Source organism: Lycium barbarum, chromosome 4, assembly GCF_019175385.1.
Source record: "Lycium barbarum isolate Lr01 chromosome 4, ASM1917538v2, whole genome shotgun sequence".
Lineage (NCBI taxonomy): Eukaryota > Viridiplantae > Streptophyta > Magnoliopsida > Solanales > Solanaceae > Lycium > Lycium barbarum.
In genome coordinates this window covers 17,500,922-17,522,532 of record NC_083340.1, presented here as the reverse complement: position 1 = coordinate 17,522,532, position 21,611 = coordinate 17,500,922, and the positions used below count along the sequence as shown (strand labels likewise).

General features: G+C 34.5%; 2 protein-coding genes across 4 annotated transcripts; one reads left to right on the top strand and one right to left on the bottom strand.

The window, feature by feature from the left end:
* The first annotated feature begins 3,771 nt into the window (after positions 1-3,771).
* On the top strand, positions 3,772-10,018 carry LOC132635428 (protein CYCLOPS-like). Of its 2 annotated transcripts, none has more exons than XM_060351812.1 (11): positions 3,772-4,563; positions 4,956-5,011; positions 5,125-5,262; positions 5,551-5,599; positions 5,671-5,723; positions 6,010-6,692; positions 7,148-7,191; positions 7,308-7,353; positions 8,262-8,310; positions 9,249-9,377; positions 9,504-10,018. In XM_060351812.1, exons 1-11 carry the CDS (start codon positions 4,372-4,374, stop codon positions 9,625-9,627), a joined length of 1,563 nt encoding a protein of 520 aa, XP_060207795.1. In that variant the 5' UTR covers positions 3,772-4,371; the 3' UTR covers positions 9,628-10,018. The 2 variants fall into 2 exon arrangements, with proteins under 2 accessions (XP_060207795.1, XP_060207794.1); XM_060351811.1 differs by having other exon boundaries at positions 3,773-4,563; positions 7,299-7,353.
* A 957-nt stretch (positions 10,019-10,975) lies between these two features.
* LOC132635427 (uncharacterized) lies at positions 10,976-21,398 on the bottom strand. Of its 2 annotated transcripts, XM_060351809.1 has the most exons (5): positions 20,967-21,390; positions 16,846-16,976; positions 15,461-15,583; positions 14,635-14,762; positions 10,976-11,471 (listed from the first exon to the last, which is right to left on the bottom strand). In XM_060351809.1, exons 1-5 carry the CDS (start codon positions 21,178-21,180, stop codon positions 11,159-11,161), a joined length of 909 nt encoding a protein of 302 aa, XP_060207792.1. In that variant the 5' UTR covers positions 21,181-21,390; the 3' UTR covers positions 10,976-11,158. The 2 variants fall into 2 exon arrangements, with proteins under 2 accessions (XP_060207792.1, XP_060207793.1); XM_060351810.1 differs by lacking the exon at positions 14,635-14,762 and having other exon boundaries at positions 11,335-11,471; positions 20,967-21,398.
* Positions 21,399-21,611: the final 213 nt, after the last annotated feature.

Below are 21,611 nucleotides of genomic sequence, written 5' to 3'. Positions count from 1 at the left end.
GATCCGGTTTGGAGTGATTAAAATCTATTTTTTTTTGTTTTTTGTATTATATATATATATTATAGTATTTATTTGTATATTGTAGCTATATTTTCATATGTTATACAACTTTATAATTAAAGTTTAAATATTTACTGACTAACAGCCTAACAGCAAGTCAGCAACACAGAATAGTGCTTTTCGTATACATATATATGTATAACTTACATATACTTATATATATGTATAACTATATATATATATATATATATATATATATATATACTAAATATATGTATAACTTAATATATATACTATACATACTTATATATATGTACTATATACTATATATACTTATATATAAATATATATATATTGTATATGTATAACTTAATATATATACTACATATACATATCTACTATATATACTTAATATATATGTACTATATACTCTATATACTTATATATATGTATAACTTAATATATATACTACATATACATATCTACTATATATACTATATATACTTAATATATATGTACTATATATATTTATATACTATATATACTTATATACTATATATACTTATATATGTGTATAACTTAATATATATACTATATATACTTATATATATGTACTATATACTATATATACTTAATATATATATATGTACTATATACTATATATACTTACTTATATACTTTAGTTTTTTTTTTTTTTTAACTTTTTACCGGTTAAACCGGTTTAACCGGTTCCGGTTCCGGTTTTACCGGTTTAACCGGTTCCGGTTTCCAAAATATTGGAACCGGACCGGTAAACCAATACACGGTTAACCGGAACCGGTTAACCGGTTATACCGGTTAACCGGTTATACCGGTTCCGGTTCCGGTTCCGGTTTAACCGGTTCGGTTACCGGTTAAAACCGGTTAAATGAAACCGGTTGCCAGGCGTACATATGACGTCCAGTCAAACATCTTTTATTTATTTCTTCTTTCTTAAAGGACAAATTGCTTGTCAAGGGTTTTATATCTCTATTGTCGATATTATAATGAGTTAATGATAAATATTTTTTTGGAGTATGTCTTACTCATGAGTTAAGTAAAAGAATAATTTAAGTATACTAATAAACAGTTATTGTAGTTCTCATTACGAATTGCTGATGAGAATTGTCAAGTGGCACAACATTTATGTTTCTTCTCATTTATTTATTCTATTATTTTATTTCAACGGACATTTCATCAAATTTAATAAATACTCCTCAGAAGTTGGATTAGGTGAATAATTTTTTCAATTCAATCAGCGGCATAATACAATTTTATTATCAACTTTACTTTTTCAATAAGGAGAGCTAGAAGATAAAAAGTAAATTTTGGTCGAACGTCGACCATGAAAGTAAGAATGTGAATTTACTTATTTCTTGTTTTGGATATTATTGATTTTGATGAAATAGATGCTCATAATTATTTTACTGATCGGGGTAACTTAAAATCTCTCTTGACCTTGCAAGCAGCTCTACTATTTCATGTCTATGAATCAGTTCGAGGGAAAGAAATAAATCTATGCACCAATAGTGCAGTTTTTTTTTATATTATTTTTGTTTTACAGGCAATAACAAGTTATTTATCATATTTTGTAGGTTACCAGATTCAACCTTACAAGGAAAGGCTCTTTTTATTTTTACTTTTTATGTATGTGACTTGATTTGTGAAAAATTTATTTAAATTTCAGTTTAAATAAATTATGCACAATGGATATCGGATCATGTAAAAGTTTAACAAAATAAATTGCAGACAACTGATCATTAGACTTGACGAATATTCTATGGTGTAAATATTTCTACACGTACGAAACCTTTCTTCCTCTTTCACAATTTTCATTTGGTATGCAATTATGCATCTATAAAGCACTTCAACAATATTCCAAAGTGTAGAGTAAGAAAAGGCCGTATCCAGAAACCATTCTACCAAGACTAAATTAGTCAAGCACTACATTAATTAGTTATATCACAGTGATATTATAAGCATTTTAAATTACATTTTGGAACACTATGTTAAATCATGGAGCTAAGTAGGAAAATAAATCAGTTGCGTGTTGGGCAGGGGTCAGAGCTAGAGCGTAAAAAGCGGGTTCAGTAAATTCAGCAGCTTTGGTTCAAACACTTTAAACTCAATATTTATCGTAACAAAATTCACGTAATATGTACAAATTATTAATTTGGAACTCAATAATTCAAAAAGACTAAAATCTCAAATTCATGACTCTGCCTCTGGTGTTGAGGGCAGTGGCGTATCTAGCATTGTGACTTGCGAGTGGGGGTTCAATTGAACCCCTAACTTTCGACGCGGTGCATAAATTAATGTGTAAAAAATTATTAAAATTTAAATAAATAGTACTAATATGAACTCATAACTTTACGTATATGATGGATTCAAAATTAAAAATCTTAAGAGTGAAACCATAAAATTTAATTCCTGGATCTAAAACTGAACGTTCAAAACGGCTCAACTAATTTGAAGTTAAGAAATGAAACAGCCAGTAGTGTTTGATGGGAAGATCCAATGAGTCATTTTCATGGCTTCCATCATTCAATGCGTCCTCCAATATCTGAACCCCATAAATCTGTTCATTTTAATCTTCCTTTTGTTTTTCCATGGAAATGTATTGGCACAATTATGGTTCACACTCAGTCTCTTGACCGTCTTCCCCCATAATTTCATCCTAAATTTAGGCACATATACACTGGTAGTGTAACAAAAAAATTATATTGAACGTCAAATAAATATTCATAATAAGTGTAATTAGTATCCTGAAAATAAGACAGTTAATCTACAACAACATACCCAGTGTAATCCCGCAAATTGGGTCTAGGAAGGGTAGAGTGTACACAGACTTTACCCCTACCATGGAGGTCGAGAGGATATTTCCGAAAGACCCTCGGCAAAAAAAAAAACAACCACATTAGACTAGAAAAAGAAATAGCAACAGTAATGAAGCATGAAAAAATACTAAATAAAGCATGACAAAGCAGTCTGGAGAAAGAAAAAAATAACGTAACTAACACAAAATCAGATGTCAATCGAGGTACAAGGCACAACAGATAATAGCACGAATCAGAGGACAAGAAACTGCAAGAGTAATACGAAGCGTGACATGCACAACTACCTACTAGCCTACTACCCTGATGCATGTCCTTCGTAACTTCCTATCTAAGGTCATGCCCTCAGTGAGCTGAAATGAGACAGTTAATATGTTATAACAAAATTAAAGTACAATGATAGTGTGAAAAAAAATTATTATGTAGGTGGATGATGTGTATCTTTGTTTGGTCTTCATGTATATGCATGCAGACCTGAATATCAAGTTGAAATCAAACCCTTAAACCCCGAATTTTAAGAAAGGGCAGAGAAGTTTGATATGAGAATATTTATATTTGGTTTTTGCTATGTGATCAATTCCTTATCATCTACAAATTATATTCTCAAATATAGAAAACAAAAAAGAGAACAGAACAAAGATAACATGAGACAATTTCTTTTCTTTTTGCTTCTCAGGGGGATTAAGTCAGTGTCATACAGTTATATGGAATGTGAAAAGTTTACTTTAGTTTCACTGATTGACAGATACAAATTAGCCTAGGAAAATAATATCGTTTTCACACTCGAAAGAAGACAAGTATAAGGTAATTGGAATCTAATCAATTTGAATTTTTATTAATTCCATTAATTGAGACAATAATTTTTAATTAAGCCCACTATATGTTTGTCAATTTTTCTGACTAAGAAAGAGATGAGCTTGAATGTGACGTTTGATGCTTCTATTATACACCAAGTTTTCTTTCTTCTATAATTACAAACTTGTTAATTAACTTGAATGTTTTATTCCTAAAATCCTTCTACTGCTAAACTCACCACCTTTAAGATTTTCTTCTGTAGCAAGAATTTGATCATTCTGCAGCATATCTACTTGTTGAGGAAAATTCTTTTGTCATTGTGACTCTGATTATTTTTTCATTTGAGTGTTAAGCAAATAGGTTTGAATTCTCTTATGTAATCAGGATTTTATTTAAATCTATCTCTTTAGTTTGCTTCTCTAGGTGGACTTTTTTGCTAAGGCGGAGGCGGAGTTTAGAATTTTGAGTTTATGGATTCTGAATTATAGAAAAGACAGGTTACTAATTTTGGATAAATTATTTATACATATTAAGTGGAATTTTAAACACAAATATTGGATTTAGGGCAAAGCTACTGGTTCTGTCGAACTTGTAGACAGACTTGTAACTCCACTCTTGCACTGAGGGATTGATCAATGGTGGAATTGTTAACTACTACTTCATAAATCTTGGTAGAAAATAGAATTAAGTTATCAAGAAATCCGGGGAAGGGAAAGGATAGGGAATGGAAATGGAGGGAAGAGGATATTCAGATTTTTGTAGAAACACGAGCGAAGAATTGTTCATAAGAACTATGATGGAGAACTCAGTAGGAGTGCCTGTTCCTACAATGGAGATGTTGGGTTTTAGAAACATCTCCCATTCCCTTCGAACCGACAGTGAAGAACTCTTCAAAAGCTGGCTCACAAGTGCAGAGGTAAGAAATCCTGCCATTCTCTTATACATGTTGACTTTCATCTAATCACGTTACATTTTCAAATCTTCTATGTTATTACAAATACCTTTATGTATATGGATATAAATGAGTTTCATCCTTTCCTTATTTACTTCTTGTATCATGCTATCTATAGTGTAGATCATCTCTCGAGCTCTCGCATCTGAATTATTATTGGATGTACGTTCTTTAGTTATAGTAAATCATGGAAGTTCTTCTCCTTCATAATAGACTTAGTTTGTTTGTTAATTGAAACGTTTATTCTTCAGATGCAAAATCCATGTTTATGGTATTTATAAAGCATGTATAGCAGTTCTACACTTGTCTGTTTGTTTTTTTGTATCTTGGCTGATTCGTTACTGTTTGCTTCTCAGAATAATGGCAGTGATTCTACACCGATGGCTCATCGTGCTAGACAAGAATCACGAAGGTTAGCGTGTGTGGAATGAAGTGCAATAAGACAAATCATTTTATCATTTCACTTCTCGTTGCGGGAGTAATTTAAATGAAGTTTTTATGACATGCTTTCGTTTTAAAATGCAGGATCTCCAGTGAACTTGCGGGTCTATCTAGTCAGCAGAATGGGGGAATTCAGAAAAGAAAAGTGGCTGACACTCTACAGCCACAAAATACATGTATAGCCAAAGAATCGTCTAGCAACCTTAACCAACATTTAACCAGGTGATCTATACCTTTACCTCTTTAGGCACGTATGATTTAATTATGATCAGTGTTAGTAAATTGAAAATTGAAAATGTGAAAAAAAGAACTGCAATTTTTGGGGCTATCGTGATGTGTTTTCTTGCTGCGTAAGGCTTACTCTTTTGGTTTTCATTATTTGTGGCCTTGTCGGTTATCCGGCTTGAGGCTATTGCTCAACCAATCTACATATTTCAAGCGATTTATCTCATCTTATTAGTCATTCTGAAAATATTGGGGGTAATAACCAATGTTTTCTTTTGTCATCAGGAACGTGACAGATAGGGAAATGCAAGCAAGTAATCTGTTTTTAGCTAAGGTTTGTTCTGTAACTACAGATATCATTTCATAGAATCTCTCTTGATATCCTCATAAAGAACTTTCTTGCAGACCTGGTTCCATAGTTCTCAGCCCATGACGAGAAGTCGCTCCTCTGAGTTAAGGTACCTTTCATATTGCATCCTTCATCGAGATTGGAAAATAATATCCTTTTGCTCCTCTCAAAGGAGCATTATATATATCCTTGGATTAGACCCTCAAGATTTTTTTATTTTCCTATATATAAATTGTGTTTATCTAATTTTAATTAAAGGCTTCCAAGTACAAGAAATTACCAAAAACTAATTGGAGAATCTTTTCCCCTCTCGATGTATTTCATTCCGACATTGTTATTGTTGGATGCTGATAATTTCTTGGGATATTTGGTTATTTGCCTCAAAAATTCTGTAGGAGGAGGTATGCAGCTATGCAGAACTCACAGTCTTCACTAGCTCGTGAAGCCTTGCATAATATACCTGGAAATTCTGTTAATAACTTTAACGAGGAAGTTGCAGATCCAATTGGGTACACTGACATGTCGATGTGTGAAATTAACAACCAACCCAATACTTTTGTATCTCCATCCAACTCATCTTCATCAACTTTTGAAACTCAGCAAGTGGATGGTGCAGATAATATTTCCTCTGTTGTAAGCATGCTGAAGGGTACCTTAGAACGGAAGAAATTAACAAACTATCATACTGCTAGGGAAGCCATTGAGGAAAATATGCTGGGGTATTATGGTAATCAAGAAGTCTTTTGTAACTCCAGCATTAATCATATCTCTGAAAATCAAGGGACATATCAGGATGCATCCGTTGTTCAAGTCAGAGATACGGGGATTCTACAAACAGTGCAGGGGTCATTTAATGACGTCTTAGAAGGTATTATGGCTCCCTCAAACCCAATCCAGATGGCCGTGGTATCACAGGAACATTCTCGAAGTGAATCTTCTGTTGCTGCACCAATAATTTCAACCAGTTTTGATATATGTGATGGTCTGAGCAATGCAAGTCAAGCTTTAAATGTGTACGAGGGCTCTAGAAATCAAGTTGGATATACAAGGAGCTCAGAAAATGGTTCAACTGCTAGAGGTGAATATGATACTCCCTTCGTTTCAATTTATTTGTCTTAGTTTGACTTGCACGTTTGAATCTTGTGGTCTTAAACTAAAGATGTGCGTAATGTACCAAAATGCCACTTTAATCTTTTGGTCTTAGATATGCCATGTAGGATGTTGGGTGTAAAGATTTACTACATGTAGAAAGTGACATTCTTTTTTAAACATAGTAAAAAGGACAGTAAGACAAACAAATTGAAACAGAGGGAGTATGCTTTCTATTTGCAACATGGGCGTCTTAGTAAATTCATGCAATCGAGGGGGTCTTCAAACTGAAAGATGATTCTTAATTATTCAAACTAAGAAAAGATACTAATTGGAACTTTGGATTTCACATAATGCACTTGTTTGAGATGGTTGTTTCTCCAAACTTAGTACTATGTTTTTAGCACAGGTTTGTTAATATAGTCATTTACTGTTGAACTGCAGATATTAGAGAACGAATATATGATAACGTGAAGGACAACCAAAAGGTATTTTCTACCCCCCATGTCCTTGGAATTGGAAACAATATTACCCATTGTTCAACTTAGAATAGCGAGATGGTTAAGGCTGATGATAATTTGTCCAATTTGTTCAGACATCGCAGAAAGAAGGTTTAGTTCGAAATGGATCTTTGACATCAGTTCAATCAGGTAACTAAGACATTTAAATGCACTGGATTTTTTTTTTTTTAAATGCATTGGATAAATATCACATCTTTGCATTTTTCACTTTCATATCTATTTATAATTATAAATGTAACAATGTTGAAGGATGTATTATGCCTTACTATCCTGAAATTCCAAAGTAGTTTAGGATAGATCACTTGTTAGGTGAAAAACAACACAATGAGTATATCGGAAGAACTTATGGAATATATTTTAAGGTTGGCACTGCAATACTGCTGAAATTCGTTTCCATTCATTGCATTACTTTTAGAAAGGTTATAAAATGAATCATGCAATCAAAACTCAAAAGAGTGAAACTGGAAAAAATAAAGTAAGAATCAAATCCTTAAATACTACTTGGTGCTAAAAGGGATTTAACAGAGCTTACAAGTTAAATATGATTTGCAACACTTGTAATGATCCCACTTATAGGCAGGCAGGGACGGAACCAGAGTGGTTGTTACGGTTCAACACAACCCAGTAACTTTGGCTCAAACTTTGTATTTGTGTTTAAAAATTCATTTAATATGTACTTACAATCTATTAGAACAGATTAAACAAACAGAATTGTAATTTAGAACCCATAAACTAACATCCTGCCTTTGCCTCTGTAATGGCAGGATACAACATATGATAAAAGGGTTGTAGACAACCACAGAGACTTTCTCATGAGAGTTCTGTTAATCTACGAGAGGCTTCCCTCTATTGACCTTAGGGCTTCTTTCTTGTTCTGGGATTTGTTATATCTTTTCTGGGATTTGTTATATCTTTTCTAACATTTTTAAAGATCAAAGAGTTCTAGAAAAAAACAGCAAACTAAAATGTGAAATATTGCATGTAGTTACTTAATTTCTTTCATGTTGTTCGCTTCTAATTGGCATAAACCAATGCAGCGGAAAATGGAGATCCTAAAAAGAAGCGAAGGGTGGAGCGGTCTCGGAAGTATGTAAAACTATTCTCAGAACTTAAGTGAATCTTATTCTTTTTCTACTACCTTCATAGTGATTAGTCCTTTCTGTGGTTAGAAAAACTGTAGGATATAGAAAATTATTATGGATAGCACGTGTTCTACCTACATATGTGACTTCCAGATTTATTTTCCTGCAATGATATGATAACAGAAATCAGAAATGAGTTTTTGAAAAGCATGAGATGTTATAAGTTAAACCTTGACATTCTGTAAGGCATTGCCTCTCTAAATGGAACATCAAATGCATGTTTTTCATTGCATATACTTGCAAAAGTTTTGCACTTTCTGATGCTTTAACCTCATGGCCCATTCAGATTTTAGGCTGCTCGAAAATGATGCCTCGTGTTTGCATGGCCTTTTCCTGTCATGCCAAAAATTTGATTAGTCTAACAAGATGTTATGTCTCTCTTCTCTTCTCTTAGTTCTCTGTTTTTTGTTGTCGCTTTCCTGTTTTATCTACGTTGTGTGACTAAGCTTATATTGTATTTCAAACCAACTTTTTGGTACCTGACTCAGGCATGAATTTGAACAAATTTTTGTGACCTAAATGTGTCTCTATCCAAAAATGCAGCCTAAAGTTGGTTATCTGTGCTGATAGTCACTTTGATTTGACAATGGATATCCTAAACTTATTATCGAATGTGGTGATGGTAATTGTATTCAAGTATGATAAAGCCTAGAGTCTTCCCTGGCTTTATAAATAAAATGTTAGAGGCTGTTGAGCTTCCAGAGTAGAACCAAAGCTAATGGCAGTTTATAACTGCTGTGACTAATGCCGGGATACTTACCAACTTTTTTCTCTTTTTCAGTTTTCGCAACCATAATTGTATGATGGTCAGATTTTGTGTATTGAAATTTCTCATAGTATATGATCTATTACATAAGCTTATTGGTCTTAATATTGATGCAGAATGGCAGAAGCCAAAGAGAGAAATTTAACACCAGCAATGCCTTCAGATATGCAATCTCTTATGAAGCGCTGTGAGAATCTGGAGAAGGAAGTCCGATCACTTAAACTTAATTTGGCGTTTATGAATAGGTACATTCAAACACAAACTGAGGAATGAAAGTCCAAAACATGCGACAACTTTATCATACTTACGTATAATCTTTTGGTAAAGCAATCATGGATTAGTGACTAATCAGAGCTTTTGCATAATCACAGAAAGGATTCTGAACAGACTACGCAAATTGAAGAGCTGCAGAAGCAGAATGAGGACTTGATTAAGGAGAAAGAGCGCCTACTTGGAGAAATCGAGAGGATCATTTCAGAATCTGGAAGGTTTTAAATGTCTCCACCTTAACTGCTAAGGTTACTGTTGCTTTTTAGCAGCTCCAAATGTGCTTCCTTAGGAGGTTCAATGGGGTTGATACAAGCATAGGAAATTAGGCTGAATTCAATTCAATGTTGCATGTTTTCAGTTTGTAATCCAAATCTCAAGTGACAGAAATCTACGGTTGCATATAAGAGCAGAATCCCCAAAATTGTGATGAACTTGAACATTGTATGAGTACATTGTAGAATGCTTGGGTACGTACTATGGAGTTTTAAAAGGTTTTCTGAAGTACCTTTGTTTCCTTTTCTGCTAATATCTTGTAAAATTCAAATTCTCTCTCACTATGTTTTGTGACGTTTCTTTCGTTAACAATAAAATCCCCTAGCTGACCAATTTCCTTTCATTTCCTTGTTTGCTATCCATTATCTATTTGTTTTTTCCTCCTAACTGATGATGTTGAACTGTTTTGTCTTGGTAAAATAACAAATATACAGTTAAAAAGTTTGTAGGTGTACTAGTGAATTTATCTCGAAGACATTCACGTCTCTGCGCAAGTACTTTAAAATAATTGGACCAGTTGTGTTACATGTTGGCTCTCTTATTTCTATTCTACATGAACTGCATCCACAAGTAGCTTAACAAGATAAGCCATCATGCCTCAGGCCAGGGGCGGAGTGAGAGTGTAGGTTTGGTACAAACACTGCAAACTCTATCTTTGTCTTAAGAAATTCCTTTACTATGTACAAATTATTAATTTAGAACCACTAACTCAAAAGGACTAAAATCCTGAACTCATAAACTTCAATTCATGGCTCCGCCTCTGCAGCTCAGGCAATATTCTTCAGAAAGTGTGGCAACGCATCAGTAGAATAAAAATCAGTAGAGGAACAAACCAAATACCAAACAAATTTTGGCAGGGGCAATCAGTCAAATAACAAAATAATAGTTACAGTACTATCCTGTTTGAGGATTTTAAATGAGTAAAAAATCTGGGGCCCGTAAATTTCAAGGGACGGTAAATTTGTTGGAAGCCAAAGATACAAAGCTCTCACAAAGAAAGAAGATGATGTAATAGAGCCATATGTGTCTTCTAACTATTACTTTGAAAAGTATCACAACAAAGTCGTAAAACTCCCACTGCTAGTTACTGACAATATGCTGACACTTCCTGGTAAAAAACAGGAGGAAAGGCATCGACGGAGTGGTAAAAACTACAAGTTTTCTAGTTAACCTGATCCCTCTGTAACCAACTAGATTCAGATATTATCGTCTCTTCAAAAACTAGAAGAAGAAAAAAAAGCGGAGTACGGTCACCTGAGAAGAACAATATTAGACTTCATTCACGTGTGAGACAGAATAATGATCGGGGATAAACTTTTACTTGTATTTATTCCTGCATTTCGTTCTGTACACAAGGAACTAGAATACAACATATGGTAGGAACACTCTGTGAAAACTGTGTCTACTGGTACAAGGATATTACATAGTTACACATTTCCACTAAAACTGCCAACCGGCTCTAGCACTTCTACAAAAATGAGTGCTACATGCTATAGTGAACTGCAATTTCAGGGAGGCCAATCCGTCTGAGATATTGAACGGCCAACCAACTAGTAAATGACACATAAGCTAGCAGGAAACAAACTCTCTTTAAACGGACTTTATTGAGAGGCAGAGTAAGCCTTCTCGCCACGGAAAGTTGACAGATGCAAGAAAACAACTTTCGTAACATTCCAAAAAAAATTATTGATACGATGGAAGTACAGAAACCAGCAATAACTCCGGCTACAGCTTCCCATTTCCAGTGCCAGTATGAAATCCCACTAACATACCAAGATTTTAATATCCTCATGAACCTGCCACAATAATATCCAATTAAGACATATGAGTAAGGCTGGCAATGGAAAAGTAAAACTATTAGCATTAGTGAGTGTGACATTCATGCCATGAAGTTTGAACTTAATTTGACAAACCTATAGGGTGTAGCAAGACAGAAAAGGTAAATTACAGCAAACGGGCGAAGAAGACTCAAGGAACCATACTTGTTTCAGGCTACTAGAGATATGAGCTAACTTTGCATTCCTGACTAATTTCAAGAAACGTCAACTTGCAAGGTTACTGTTTGCAAGCTAACAGATACCAATTTCTAAGGTAACATATTAAATTCCAGTTTCAAGTAATGCCAGATGAAGAATTAGTGTTTCTAAGCTAACTCCATACTTTGAGCTTATTCATGTTCAGTTCAAAATACTAGTGTAGAGGAATCACCTCTAAACCAGTTTTGTGATTAACTTGCGAACGTAAATAAGTATTAAGTTGCGAAGGTAACTTTCAATCAGAATGGAATCCTGAACAAACCCCACAATCAGCTAGAGTTGTGGGCATGGAAACACATATAGAAAGTTAAAATACCATAAAAAAAGTGGCACGCTTTATGTTGTTAGTGGTCAAAGAGCCCTGTTTAACTGAAGAAAATCTAAAGAAGAGAGGTATACAATTGTTTTCTAGATGTCATCTTTGTGGCAAGAAAGCTGAGACAGATTGCCGTCTAATCCTACATTGTGAGGTGACTTCACAAATCTGGAACATCTTTTTGTGCATGAGAGGTATTAGATTTTGCTGAAATACTGGACCCTAGGAGGTTTATCCAGGCAGAAAAGCAGATGGAAGTTTTATACCAGCTTGCATATGGTGGAATGTTTGGAGAGAAGGAAATCGAAGATGCTTTGAAGGCAAGCTTAGTTAAGATGAACTCCATATTGTTTTTTCATTTTTGGTTTAAAGAAGAATTCCTAGTGGAACTGAACCTATCCTAGAGACTTTAGAATCTTGTAAGGAGAAAAGGATAGTTCTTTTGCCAGCTTCATTTCTTTACATATGGCTTTGCACAGCCTTTGTGCATTGATATATAAAAATTGTTACCAATCTTAACAAACATATGCCTCAATAGAAAACAAAGGCAAGTTTAATCTCAAAAAGGAGTTCGAGGATTGCGCCAAGTTCGGTATTTAAGTGGAGAAGGTAGAGCAACAGGTCCACTATCCCCGAGTGTAGAAGCTGGAACAACGAATTTCTCAGTCATTAAAATAAAAGAAGCGCATCAATAATAAGGCAACATCATGCAATGTACGATGGAATTGAAGTAGTAAATGAGACTATTTTGTGGCTTGCAGAGGTTCTTGATGATGGATGAGTCTCCCTAAAGGGCCCGATTGGTAGATGGACCAAAGTTCCGATAAAATTTATCAAGCCAAATCCAATGTTTTGGTATGTCCGCAGATAGAATAATTGAGGATTCCGCAGATAGAATACTTGTGGATTATTTGTCTGGAAAACCATCAGTATCTTATCAATTGATAGACCAATCTTATCTTTTGTGGTTTTGGCAGGAATTAGTTTCCCTGGATTATGGCTCATTCTGATAATAAGAATACAAAATGACCATTCTAAACCTAAATATAAAGATCCTAGAAGTTCCCAATCGTCCTTATTCCTCTTGGCAGGCCACACACCACTACCCCTTCTTTTCATACAAACATGGTGCCCTTCTCATTGTGATTCCACCTTGTTGGGCTACAATTCTTCTTCTTCCCTTTCTCCACCTCCCACTGAGCTGCAAAACAACATCATCACCAATCTTCTTTTGGTTTCAGTCCTCTCGTTTAACCATTTGATCTACAATCTAGCACTCCCCTTCTCCCTCTGCTCATTTTCTTTCCTTTTTTTTCCCTGTTAAAGTTCATACTCCAGTTCTTCTTTTAATCTTGTTACTGCAGTATAATTTCAAATTAGGCAAATTTAACAACTGTTGACATAACTTTGGTCGATTAATCCAATGATTGAAACCAATTATTTCCAACTTTGCATGGAAAACCACCAATCTTATCATTTGTCTGGAAAACCATCAGTATCTATCATTTGATAGACACTCCATATCTTATCTTTTGTGGTTTTGGCAGGAATTATATTCCCTGGATTATGGCTCATTCTGATAATAAGACTACAAAATGACCATTCTGAACCTAAATATAAAGATCCTAGAAGTTCCCAGTCACTTTATTCCTCTTGGCAGGCCACACACCACTACCCCTTTTTGTCACACAAACATGGTGCCCCATTGTGATTCCACCTTCTTGTTGCGCTACAATTCATCTTCTTCCCTTTCTCCACCTCCCACTGAGCTGCAAAACAACATCATCACCAATCTTCTTTTGGTTTCAGTCCTCTCGTTTGACCATTTCCCTTCGCATTGATCTAAAATCTAGAACTCCCCTTCTCCCTCTGCCCATTTTCTTTCCTTTTTTTTTTCTCTGTTAAAGTTCATACTCCAGTTCTTTTTTTAATCTTGTTACTGCAGTATAATTTCAAATTAGGAAAATTTGACGACTGTTCACATAACTTTGGTTGATTAATCCAATGATTGAAACCAATTATTTCCAAATATCATAAAATTAGATGAGCAAATGATGTCAAGTGATATTAAAACAATAAAAAGACTCCATGTCAAGAAAGAAGATCAAGGAGGCAACAGATAAAAATCGAGATTTTGAAAACTATTGCTTGCTCATATGTATATTGTTTCTTATAACCAAGAGACCCATTTGTTCCAACCTTTAGGACCAACTGCGGCCTTCGAAACTCGGGCATAATGGGCCCGCCCCTCTATTGTTCTCCCGTTAATTACAGGCTTAGTTCCATGAGCAGAGCTCGAACTTGTGACTTAATTCAAAAGCCCCTCAACCTTTGCCACTTGAACTATACGCCCCGGGGGTGGGGTGGGGGTTTCTATTCCTTGCTTAAATTAAAATTTGGGTGTATTTTTTTTATCACGTTATGAACAGTGAATGTTACTCGGACTCTTTAAAAATGGTGACGGGTGCGTGTCGGATCCTCCAAAACTAGTGCATTTTTGCAGGATCCGACACGGGTGCGGCATCAGTTTTGGAGAGTCCGAGCAACATAAAAGAACACATTAAAGATGAAGGAACAAGAACATTTTGCTTAAGTAATAATACTCACAAGATTAAATATCGAATAAACATCTCAATAGTTGATGGATCTTTTGCTTGGCAATCAAAAAAGCCATCTTTATATATGTGCACTTTAGATATTCCCAATGTATACCAACACTCATAAGTCTTGTTTACCTGAAAAAAGGATGTGCATGCAACAGCATCAAGATATTTGATTTTGTAACATGAACAGGATGAAACTGATGCTTCTTCAAGTGACCATTAATTGAACCGTATGCTTCACATAATGCAACATATATATATATATATATATATATATATATATATATATATATAATCTAACATGTTCTTGTACTTTCAACATTTCAGTGAGAAGGAAGAACACATAAACAAAATGAATACTTAACCTCGTTACAATCTAAGATCACTCAGTAGAAACTTTTTGATGTAGCAATTAGACACAAACAATATACATCAAAATACAAACAAAAATTACTCATGCAGGTCAATGTTTCCTAATCAGATAAATACCCCTGTTAATTTTATATTCGTTGCTTTTACATATTATAAAATCAGTTGTTTGACAGCTTTATCTTCAGAACTGAAAATAGGGACATGCAACATTTAGTTCATTTAGAAAGTAAAAAGAGAAAATTAAGGCTATCGTTCTGCTAGAGTTGAATACACTTGCAGAAGGGTACATACAAGATATAAAGTCAATAGAGCCCATCAGTACTAGGAGAAGGACCATCTTACAGTAATAGAAACATAAAAGAAGTTAGAACTTGGATAAACTTCATGTTAAGAAGCTCATCTATAGGTAAATCAACATTCTCTTACTCGATAGTGAGCATACAATGTCCAGTAACTACCTCAAATTTATCCTTTGTCAACCATGCACCAGAAAAGTTTGGTCTACAATCAGATGGAAGGGCCTCATTAGGTGCCTCTGCCAGTGCAAGTCGTGCCTGACCTGAATGATCCATGTATTCGACCTGTTATTCAGAAACGAATAAGCAAGCAATCGAGTGGCTTCTGCACAATCAATAAGAAAGAATCCATCCCCCATCCTCCCCACCACAAACCCAAAAAAAAAAAAAAAAAAGAGAACAAAAATAACAACAGCAACTTTCAAAAGTAATCCATATTCCGTTCATTCTCCATGATACACTTTTTTCTAGATAAGTCATTCTCAGGATAAACATGTTAAGGAAGTCTTGTATTTTTGTTCTTCGTAAATGCATAAGCAAGCAATTGAAAAGAATCGATATCCCCCCCCCCCCCCCCCCCCTCCTCCCCCACAAAAAAACAATAAAAAAAGAAGAAAAGGATGATTACCAAAAATGAAATAAATAAAAAAATGCAGCAACTTGGAGGTAATCCATATTCAGTTCATCCCAAGGCAGGAACCCATACAAAGGTCCGAACCAAGTGATCCATGGATACCACCAAGCTGAAAATGTTCCACCTCTTTTCTTGACAGGTAACTTTAGCTTCAAATGCATAGAGTCCTGCTGGCTAATGGAATGCCAATGAAAGAGACAGAGCGGCACAGAGAAGGGAAGACCCAAGGAAAGGAATAAATTGTCACTGAAATCTAATAATATCACCGCTTATATAAAGAAAGTGAAAAATGGGTACGTTAGTTTAAATTTAGAATCATACAAGTGACTAAAACACAATCCAATTCTGCTAAAAAACTAAAAGTTACAGAGCCACGTATATTTAATATACTCAATGAAAAATGTCGTCTTATGGGGAAAAGTGAAAGTTTTAATAACTATTACCTTTCCAAGCCAAAAGAAATAGTGGATATATACCAGAGGAATTCAATAAACATCTATCTCCTTTGATACCAAGAATTTCTGTTTCCTGTACATGCATATTACCTCCCCTATCTTTTAGGGGTTATTTATCTAATTGAACTAGTTCTCCGGCATACAGCATACCTGACTTCCGAAATCATACTCTAGCAAAATCCTTGTGAAATAGAATCTCTGCCTAACATGGAACTCAGAATAGAATTTCAGGTCAATTGTATAAGAATTTTCTCTTTTATTGACAAGTAAGAATTTTATTATAAATTTATCCTGGAATTGTAACTCAATAACTCATCTACATCAAGTATACCATGTTCCTTTTCAAGAACTTAACCGCATAAATGGATGATCAGATACTATCAACTTATCAACATACACCCCAAAAGAACTATAAATGGAAAATAATATTTTAAGGAACAATAAATAGTGGTAGTCACCTTAAATACAGAAGCCCAATAGTAATCATAATGGCATCGGAACTTTTTTCTTTCAGAAGGATAAAGAACATGCTTTGCCTTATAATTCAACAACCCCAGTTCACAGACTTTAGATGACCTAAGATCCACACCTGCAAAGAAGATAAAATATTGGTTTAAATTGAAACTTAATGCTGACAATTAACTGAATCAGATCAAAACTTGATGAAAGACAATTTCTTTATTGGGTATAAACCAATCTGTACTATTGTGTCAACAAGGATATGGCATTTTGTCATTGCTCCTCGTGACAAGGTTGCAGCAATTTTAAAGAAATAGTTTCAAGAAGTATAAACAAGAATGCATATGTATTTCATCAACAAAAGAACACATTAGTGTATTACTGCTAACAATGTTTTAATCAAATTAGGCACTGATGGAGAAAACTAATCCTTATTTCTGTCTAAGTAAGTCGTTAGACTAGGAAGGAATTCATCTCTTACATGGCAAAACTATGGAAAAGCTTCTAGACTGCAGCTGCAACATGCAATAAGGGGTCATTTGGTTCTTTGGACAAAATAAGAATGGAAAAATACACTTGATGTAATTATGCATGTGATTGCTAGCCCTCCAGGGGACTTGTATAGAGTATTTATCTGTTAAGTTAATTCTATACGGAGACAGAGGTGTCAAAAGAAGTGCTAGCCTCTGTAAGGAACTTGCATATGATTGTATTTGAGGCAGGTTTCATTATTCACCCATGGATGTCAAGTTGTATAAACTAACAGTGCAAAGATTTTTTTTTTTTTTTTTTTGAGTAAAAGGTAACTACAGTGCAAAGATTTTTATACCATCAAATTATCAATGTAGTTTAACCTACAAATTATCAATGTAGTTTAACCTACTATAGCAGGTTAGCATTGATTTTATCAAGTTACTAGTTAATATTCATGGTAGATATTTACCTGTAATTATCTTATAAATGACCTGATTGTGTAAATAATCTTTACATTGTCAGTACACAAAAATTAAACTCTTCTTCCATAACTAAAATTGAGGCTAATCAATACTGAACATGCTGACACATATGGTATTCCTTATAGTTTTAATAAATGGTGTGTTTCTTCTTTCCCTTAAAAGCAACAGAGTCAACACAATATGCAACAGTACCCTTGGTAGCCACTTCACAGAGTCTCATGACGCCGCATTATACGTATTGCTTCACCTCCATCACCTAGAAAGCTAGGACACAACCCTCCAAACCAGTACGTGTCAGCCAGTTTTTGGACTAAGATACACGACGTAACTTGTATCAACAACTTACCCTCTTGAACCCATTATCAATTTGCAATCAAGAACAAATGAGCTCAAATTAATACTGTCTCATTTGGTTCCAGGATAGTTTCTGAGCCTTATGATGCTAACCACAGCAAGGTTGAACCCCAAAAAAATTTAATCAAAGTATTAGCAATGTTACACCAAGTTGTTGTCGTCTTTAAGAGTCAGCGAACAATTTAAACTGATTTTGATCAAAATTTCAGATACCTACAATTTCTTAGCAACCAAAGTACAACAACAAGTACGCATTAATGCCAAACTAGTTAACATCAACTATTTGAATCCTCTATATTTATTCCATCCTATTAGGGCACCATTTATTTTATTTTTTTGAGACTGGTAACATGTATATTTATATATATATATATTAAACCTGCACCATGACAGTGCAGCCATACAAAATTAAAAAAAAACACCCCACCATGCTGCAGACTACTGCTTCACAAGGAACCTATCATATCAACTAGTGATTCAGCCTCTTCTACATAGTTTTCTTTATACCAAAAGTGAAACAAAATGACACAATTCATCTTAATTTTCTGCACAGAATTACATTTGTCTTCAAAAACTCTATTGTTCCTCTCCTTCCAAATTATCCACCAAATAACTGCTGGGACAAGTTTCCACCAACTCTTTTGTCTTACTGCTCCCCCATTATAGTTCCAGCACTTCAATAACTCACAGCTGTTCGCCGGCATAGTCCAACTTAGTCCTACCATGTTCAGGAAAAATTGCCACAATTGTATAGTGAAAGGACAATGTATAAATAAATGTGAGTTACTTTCTCTGGCTGCATCACACAGAACACATCTAGTACATAGATGAAAACCCCTTCTCCTTAAGTTTTCCTGGGTGAGACATGCTTCTCTTGCTACCAGCCAAGAGAAACATGAAACCTTATACGGTGCCTTAGTCTTCCAAATGGATTTCCATGGCCACTGATCAGATTGTGTATATTGCCTGAGTTGATAATTGTATGCTGATTTGACAGTAAAAACACCATTATTGCCATGTTTCCAGTACAAAGAATCCTCAGATTCTTTAAAACCTTGAAATTGTTCCAAGGTCTTGAATAATTCCACAGCTCTTTCCAATTCCCAGTCATGTAGTAATCTTCTGAAAGTAATATTCCATCCATGTACTCCTTTAGCTGATTCAAGTTTTACCTCCGGTAGAGTAACAATATTATAGAACTCAGGAAACAAATCTTTTAAGGATCCATGCCCAAGCCAGTTGTCATGCCACAAGAGAATTTTCCTTCCATTGCCCACTTTTATACTGATATTTTCGGCCAGAGATGGCCACAATTATTCGAATACTCAATAATTCGTCTTTTAAGACTGATCTCACACTTACCCCTACACTTATATAACAAATTACCAATTACTACCCAGGCAAAAATGACCTCTGGAAAACACTGGCAAAGACAAACCAAATGAATGTTTACCAACAATAACTAAACCTTAACAGCGTAATCTTGACTCGTTAGTCCCATTTACACATATTCTTTTTCATTGTACTCTATTATTTGCTAAATCCAAATAAATATTAAAAGATTGAATCTATTTTGAGACAACTTTCCTTCATTCGAGTGTCTATCTACCTAGCCCATTTTTAAAATATCCAAGCTTCATAGTGTTGCACCAGTGCCAAAGCATTAGTAGATTTAGACATGACACCACTACTAGATGTGATCATTCCTAGTCTTGTTTATTCTTGTATAAGCATCCATCTTAACATCTGCTTTGTCACAACGCTCGTCTTGCAGATACATTGGGTCTTAAGAGGCCCAACAGTCACTTCCATATAATTTCGCTAGTCGCAAACCTTCTATACTCCCTGCCTTTCACTTTGGTAGGTATACCTTTTATCACATGGAACTCTTGTGACTTTCTTCTATTTCGACCATCACACCTTTATTTTATGTGTTACATTTTATCTATTATATCAATCTCCTGAAAGGTTGAACCTGCAATGCATGTTACTTCTCCTTGTCTAAGAACCTTACTCTAAAAAAAATGATTCTTTATAGATTGAGATTTAGCAGATTCCATTGGCAAATTCATCAATTAACACAAAATCATCTACAAAAACCATGATACACCCTGGAACCACACAATCCCAATAACCAACCAGCACCAATCAAAATAAAGAATAAAAAAAAAAAAAAAAAAAAAAAGGAACTTTGAGCTATATGATGCTAAAACACAACAAGGATTACTCAACAATTTGAGATTCAATACTCACCAGACTCTTCAACTATATTCATATACCCGCAATTTCTTAGCAACCAACAACACTCCAAAAGCAAAACCCAAACAACAAAATTCTGCAAGAAAATTTATTAACACTCCAAAAGCAAAACCCAAAAATCAAAATTCTGCAAGAAAAGTTATTAACACTCCAAAAGCAAAACCCAAACAACAAAATTCTGCAAGAACAGTTATTAACACTCCAAAAACAAAATTAAACAAGAAAAGTAATTAACACTCCAAAAACAAAACCCACAAGCAAACTTCAGCAAGAAAAGGTATTTAACACTCCAAAAGAAAAACCCACAAGCAAAGTTACTTAACACTCCAAAAAACAAAACCCACAAGCAAACTTCAGCAAGAAAAGGTATTTAACACTCCAAAAGAAAAATTCAACAAAAAAAAAAAAAAAGTTATTAACACTCCAACAACAAAATTCAGCAAGAAAAGTAATTAACACTGCAAAAACAAAACCCAACAAGAAAAGGTATTTAACACACCAAAAACAAAACCAACAAGCAAAATTGAGCAAGGAAAAGGAATCAAACTTACTGCTAGAGACAATCTTGCATTGAGAAGGAAGAGATATTGGACTGGAAATCGATAGGTTTCCAAGAAACACAGCAAAATAAAGCAACGAAAATGATAGCGAAAACACGGCACATAAAGAGAGAAGAATCGCCAATAATCTGCGAACCCGGGTCGACCCGCGAATTTCATCCTTTCTCTTCTCTTTTACCTCTTCCGGATTTTCAGCCAAATCCATCGAAACCTGAAAATTGTGCAGAATGGCACTGTTGTAAATTAGTATGTGATTTGAGGGTAGATTGGGGGTTCCGGTGATCGGAATATTATTAAAGGGTTTAGGTTCAATATTTGGTGTTTGGGAAGAAAAATATTTTTGAAAGGATTTTGGGATTCAGGTTCAGTTTCAGTATAGTCAGCACTGGCGGACCCATCTGTGGCCATTTTCTATGCCACATTTTCATTTACGTTTTGCTGTAGTAGCCAATTACATTTATTCTATTTTGTTTTTTTCCAAGTACTACTCCCTGTTTGCACTTTGGTGGCAAAGTTCCAAGTAGGAGAATCAAAACTGGATTGTGTAAATTCCGATATAAGTTTTTCAAAGGTTTTTTTTTATTTTTTTTATATTTGGAATTATAAAAAACTATTTTTTCCTATTTTAAACATTCA